The sequence below is a fragment of the Triticum aestivum genome, chromosome 3D, assembly GCF_018294505.1.
Source record: "Triticum aestivum cultivar Chinese Spring chromosome 3D, IWGSC CS RefSeq v2.1, whole genome shotgun sequence".
NCBI classification, from domain to species: Eukaryota; Viridiplantae; Streptophyta; class Magnoliopsida; order Poales; family Poaceae; genus Triticum; species Triticum aestivum.
The window spans coordinates 56,729,068-56,735,343 of record NC_057802.1 but is presented as its reverse complement, the minus strand read 5'-3'; the positions used below and the strand labels follow the sequence as shown (position 1 = coordinate 56,735,343).

Here is a 6,276-nt window from a genome sequence, read left to right as displayed (position 1 = left end):
GGAGAATGACGTCACTCCGGGTTATGGCCTTCACACGAACGGTAAGCCGGAGATTTTTCTGTCGGCAGAGTTGAAGATTGACACGAGCCGGCTCAAGTCAATCTGGGGCCTAATGTTGAGGATATAGACCTGGGAGTCACCCGCCAGGAGGGCCGGGTTACACTAAGGGTCATTGCCAGAAGCCCGGAGCTAAGTTTCAAGATAATGGGCCAGAGATGGGCTGAGACCCGGCGATGGCTTATTGCCCATAGTTATCATCATTGTTATAGTAGACTTGTAGTGTAAGGCAAGTATTGTTTAGAGTCCGAGCCGGACACTCTTATGAGCCGGCCGGGACTCTAAGGGCCGCTGGGTGCCAACCTCCCTATAGAAAGGGACGATCCGGCAGCGGTTTAGGGGCGACAACAATCTGATCGAGAGCCAGGCATAGCTGTTTAGCTCCCTGGTTATCGAAACCCTGATTAATACCACCTCAACTGGACGTAGGCTTTTACCTTCACCGTAAGGGGCCGAACCAGTATAAACCCTCGTGTTCCTTGTCCCACTTAACCCCTTCAAGCTTCTCAATTACGATGGCTCCACGACTAAGTCCTAACCCAAGGACATCTGCCGTGACAATTCCACGACAGGGCCCAACCTTACAACACTAATGAAGGAGTTGAGGGATAAAATGTGAGAATTATCTTGTCCGTGCAGCTGCACGGATTGGCGACTAGTAAGACTAATCGAAGATGGAAACAAAGGAATGTCCCAATCGTCCATCCTATAAGTACAAGAGAATGTGAAAAGAAGACTAATGCATCAGATATTTCTGCGAGAACTACGAAGATAAGGAACCCGGAACACACGGCCGTTAAGCGACCACACGCACCCGTAACAACCACAACTCACGTTATATACTTTTTGTATATGACTTCCTCTGCAAGGCGCGTGGTATCAGCATAGTACTCTACTAGCCTGTCGCTCTACTTCACACCATGGCGTCTGCAGGCAACGTGTTCGACCATGGAAGGCACGGCACCAGCCTTGCCAAAGTCGAGCAGGCCACGAGGTGCTGTGCGACCAGTCCCGTCGACGCGCAGTCTCCTCCGAAGCCGCTGCTGGTAGCCGCCCCGTGCGACGCAGGGGAGTACCCGGTGGTGCTGTTCTTGCACGGCTACCTCTGCAACAACTACTTCTACTCCCAGCTGCTCCACCATGTGGCCTCCCATGGCTTCATCGTCATCGCTCCTCAGGTATATTCATCAAGCTAATATCGGCGTGGCAATGATCTTCTTCTTCTCAACAGATGAACACTGAACTCGAGTACGTACAATTGTAGCTGTACACGGTATCCGGACCCGACACCACCGGCGAGATAAACTCGGCGGCCGCCGTCATCGACTGGCTCGCCGCCGGCCTCTCTTCCAAGCTCCCACCTGGTGTTCGACCGAACCTAACTGCGGTCAGTTACCATCGATTGCTCTGCTCTCTAATTTAACAGAACAATTATTCGAGCTCGAGGTACTAAAAACAATTGCATCATCAATCAGGTGTCCATCTCCGGCCACAGCCGCGGCGGCAAGGTGGCCTTCGCGCTCGCGCTGGGCCACGCCAAGACCTCCCTGCCTCTGGCGGCCCTCATCGCCGTCGACCCCGTGGACGGCACCGGCATGGGCAACCAGACGCCCCCGCCAATCCTAGCCTACAAGCCGAACGCGCTGCGCGTCCCGGCGCCGGTCATGGTCATCGGCACAGGCCTCGGCGAGCTGCCTCGCAACGCCCTGTTCCCGCCGTGCGCGCCTCTGGGCGTGAGCCACGCGGAATTCTACGATGAGTGCGCGGCGCCGGCGTGCCACCTCGTGGCGAGGGACTACGGGCACACTGACATGATGGACGACGTGACGACGGGCGCCAAGGGGCTGGCCACGCGCGCCCTGTGCAAGAGCGGCGGGGCCAGGGCGCCCATGAGGCGGTTCGTCGCCGGCGCCATGGTGGCGTTCCTCAAGAAGTGGGTACAGGGGAAGCCTGAGTGGTTGGATGCCATTAGGGAGCAAACTGTGGTCGCGCCTGTGGTGCTGTCCGTGGTGGAGTTCCGTGATGAGTAGCCAGGATAGGATGCCTTGTCAGTTGTCATTAGAGTTTAATCGATAGCGGTGACTCATACTCCGTATGTTCATAGGAGTACATCAGAGCATGTAAAGTGTTTACTGAAACTGACAATTTACAACTTGATTTGCCAGTCTCTTGTAATTGCCGTATATACATATTGTTTAGCACTCCTCCTCAATCACAACTATCTATGTTAAGCACATATGGGTGAGTGTATGTGCATTCATAAGGATGAGTGTACGTGCATATGTATGAGCATCTGCATCTGTACTGTGTTAAAATATATCTAAGTTAAGACTGCGCTGAAAAGCCTCTATACGGCGCACTGGTTTTGTAAATCCATCTACTACTTAAAGCTTATTGGCCACCCATTCTCAAACAAAGTGGTAGTCAATTTCAATATGGTTTGTGGCTTTGTCACCAAGATTAGCAGATAGGTATGTTGCATCAATATTGTCACAACATAAAAAAAAAGACTGCTTTTGGATGATCACACCCAACTCTGTTAGCAAATTTTGGACCCAAATAATTTTAGTAGTAGCATTGGCTAGAGCCTTATACTCGACTTCTGTGCTTGATCAAGATCCAGTAGTTTGCTTACAAGCACTCCAAGAAATCAAATCGAGATCCAGAAGATTTTTTGGAAAAGTGAATTTTTGAAATTGTTATTATTTTTTAAGATATCAACATTTTTTGTAAAATTCAAATATGTTTGGAAATATTTAAAATAATTGTAAAGAGATTTCAAACATTATTAAAAAACGCAAAAAATTTCTGAAAAAGTGAAAAAATATGAAATTTATAACCTTATATAAAAGTTTTGCAAAAAATTCTAAAGCAACTTTCAAAACTTTGAATTTTTTTAAAATTGTGAATTCATGAAAACTGAAAATGAAAAAAAGTAACCAAAAAATAAAATAAAAGAAACCAGAAAACCAGTAAAAGAAACCAACAGAAAAGTGGTTCAAGAACCTTCTAGAAGATTTCCGAAACCTTAAAAAAAACCATACAGAAAACCCTAGGCTAAGCTAGCTAGTGGACCGGCCCAGTTTGTGGCTCGCTCCGTCGTCTTTGTGCGAAGGTACAACACATTGACGGCCTCTCTGTTTCTCAAAAAAAAATAAAAAATTGACGGCCTCTCACGAAGCACACGATGATGGATGGCGAGGCGAGTTGACGCCATCAATGATGTCTGAGAGTGTACTTTTATCTAGCGTGGTTGACTCGTTGGCAATATAAGTATTTCGCACGTGTCAGCTGATTGTATATTGTCAGTAGATTAGGCAGCTAATAATCGGAAGTATGATACCATCGATGACGCTCCGCGTACACTTCTACTACCAACAGACCAACTAGTCGTATATTGTCAGTAGATTAGTGCAGTGCAGATATTGCGTCTGACGTTCACGATGACCTGGCTGAGACCAACTAGTCGTCTATTTATTCCGTCTCCTCCAGGACAAGGCAGGACATCAAGCACCTGAGCTCCACATCGATCAGTACCCACAGGACAGCCACTCCACTCTCAGCTCAGGGACTCGGTGTCAGGGCGACCCAAGACAGAAGAATCATGGATTCCGTGACGGCGTCGACGACGGCGAAGCCCACCCTCCGAGTGGCCGCCTTCGGCGGCTCCCTCCGCAAGGACTCGTGGCACCGTGGCCTCATCCGCGCCGGTACGCACCATTAACCAATCACCATGGTTGCCTAGCTCGCTTGCTAATTATGCACCGCTGAGTGCTGACTGCTGAGTGCGCCTTACTTTGCATGATGATCGACGTAGCCGAGGAGCTGTGTGAGGAGTGCATCCCGGGGCTGCGGATCGACCACGTGGACATCTCCGGCCTGCCCATGGTCAACCCGGACCTGGTGACCGACGGCGGCGAGGGCTTCCCGCCGGCCGTCGAGGCGCTCCGCGACAGGGTCCACGCCGCCGACTGCTTCCTGTTCGCCTCGCCCGAGTACAACTACTCGGTCACCGCCTCCCTCAAGAACGCGCTGGACTGGGCGTCCATGGGCGAGCACAACTGCTGGGCTGACAGGGCGGCGGCGATTGTTTGCGCGGGGGGCGACTTCGGCGGGGGCAGGGCGTCGTTCCACCTCCGCCAGATCGGGGTCTTCCTGGACCTTCATTTCATCAACAAGCCTGAGCTCCACGTGAGGGCGTTCGCGGACCCGCCCAAGTTCGACGAGGAGGGCAACCTCATCGACGTCGAGACCAGGGAGCGGCTCAAGAAAGTGCTCCTATCGCTCCAGGCCTTCGCGCTCAGGCTCCAGCCCAAGGACGACTAACTGAAGATCCATGATACTTGGCACCGTGTACCGTACGTGCTGGTTAATTTGCATTTTCCTTCGGTTTGACGATGTTCTGCTCCGTCCACTGGTATTCATGGTTTCGTGAAATATTGTAGGAAGTTATACATATGATGTAAATGTTTTAAAATTATATGTTGTGGCTAGGTCTCAGTCGACTAAGATTTAACCAAGTTTCAGTCGACTGACATAACATATAAAATGAACTAAAAAAAAAAGAAAATTTTGCACATGACAACCTGCATGTTCTTCAGGGAGGGGGGAGGGCGCTGCCCACTAGCACCTCTAGGACAAGCAAGCACACACCCGATTAGCAGCCATGTGATTGTGGACAATATATCGGCGAAAAATAAACTCCCTGGACCGATCCCCTCGCATGATGCGGAATTGTTTGGGGCTGCGTACAAACGGCTCCGAAATTAGATTAATTATTATAAGCTTGGCGAGATTGTTCTCACACAATATATCGTTTCATGATTTATTGGCTAGCGCGTAGTGATTCTTCCCAATGGTCCAAGTAAGGGTGTGTTTGGTTGCTTGGGTGAGCCGAGCCTGGCTCAGAGGAGGAAAACGAGCCAGGCTGAGTGGAGACATGTTAAGAAAATACAGGATAAACGTGTTGTTTGGTTGCTTGTATGAGGGGTTTGTCGCCAAAAACGTGTTGTTTGATTGCTTGTATGAGGGGTTCGGCGCCCGTCTGTGTGTGTGTGGGGGGGGGGGGGGGGGGGGGGGGGGGGGGGGGGGGGGGTAGCACCTGACAAACACACCCTATCAGCCATGGGATTGCAGTCAATATGTCGGCGAAAAATAAGCTCCCTGGACCAACACACGTGATGCGGAATTGTTTGGGGGTGCATCGAAATGGCTCCCGAACTAGATTAATTGCTTGGCGAGATTGTTCTCAGACAAAAACTAGTCATCGTCTTATACGGGAAGAAAAAAAAACTAGTCTCATCGTTTGATGATTTATTGGCTAGGGCGTGCCGATTCTTCCCAATAGTCCTGTTTTGAATGAAAAATAAAGAACGAGAGAGTTTGAATGAAAGATGATTCATCAGTCTTTATTGATGACAGAAGTGAGGTATTTATACCCAGACGAAAGTACACATGGTGCTTGGCGGTCAAGTAAACACATAGTTACTTGAGAGCCAAGGAATTACATAGTTGCCTTGAAAGCCAAGTGATGAGGACATCTCTACTGCAGTTACACCTGTCACCACTCCTACATCAGTTATGCCATCCGGACCTATAACTAGAGCGCGCACGAGACAAATAAATGGCCAGGTACTATCGTTTCTTTATAAATATGATCTGGCTAATGAGGATATAATATTATGCTCATATTCGGATTTACTTGTACTTAGGAATAAAGGAGAGATAAAAGATGAAGACAGTGTGCATTCAGATCAAATGGAGCAACATTCTTACATGCATGTCACGTCCCATCCATGTACATGCATGAAGTGCACCAAGGGACTTGGATTAACGGGCCAACATCACCAAGTGGGTGGGCCTCTGGCTTTCGGCCACGCCACCAGGTGCTTGGCGCAACTTCCAGGAAGGCCAGCTACATACGACGCGCAGTCCGATTCGTGGACAACACATACCGCCTTCAACCGAAAGCAGTAGCGAAACGTTTCGACCGCATCATTGCCTTTTAATAAATAGCTAGTCTAGGTTAGGGTTTAGACTCGGGTTTTATTGTATTGTCTAGCCATCACTACAATTTTGCATCTACGAGACGTGTAGGACTACCGCCTTGTCAGATCCACAGTGGAACCCCAACTTTTGATCTAGTTCGTGTGCTTAATTTTTCATCCGCAATTTCAGATTGCAATTCACCTTTGTTCTTGCCGGTTCTTCGATTGCTTG

General features: G+C 49.4%; 2 protein-coding genes across 2 annotated transcripts; both read left to right on the top strand.

Annotated features, from left to right (window-relative positions):
- Positions 1-865: 865 nt before the first annotated feature.
- Positions 866-2,224, top strand: LOC123077378 (chlorophyllase-2). Its single transcript, XM_044499649.1, has 3 exons — positions 866-1,235; positions 1,322-1,444; positions 1,533-2,224. The coding sequence occupies exons 1-3, from the start codon at positions 978-980 to the stop codon at positions 2,085-2,087; spliced, it is 936 nt and encodes a 311-aa protein (XP_044355584.1). The 5' UTR covers positions 866-977; the 3' UTR covers positions 2,088-2,224.
- Positions 2,225-3,563: 1,339 nt separating this feature from the next.
- Positions 3,564-4,636, top strand: LOC123074114 (probable NADPH:quinone oxidoreductase 1). The gene is made up of 2 exons (XM_044497048.1): positions 3,564-3,767; positions 3,875-4,636. Exons 1-2 carry the CDS (start codon positions 3,662-3,664, stop codon positions 4,381-4,383), a joined length of 615 nt encoding a protein of 204 aa, XP_044352983.1. The 5' UTR covers positions 3,564-3,661; the 3' UTR covers positions 4,384-4,636.
- Positions 4,637-6,276: the final 1,640 nt, after the last annotated feature.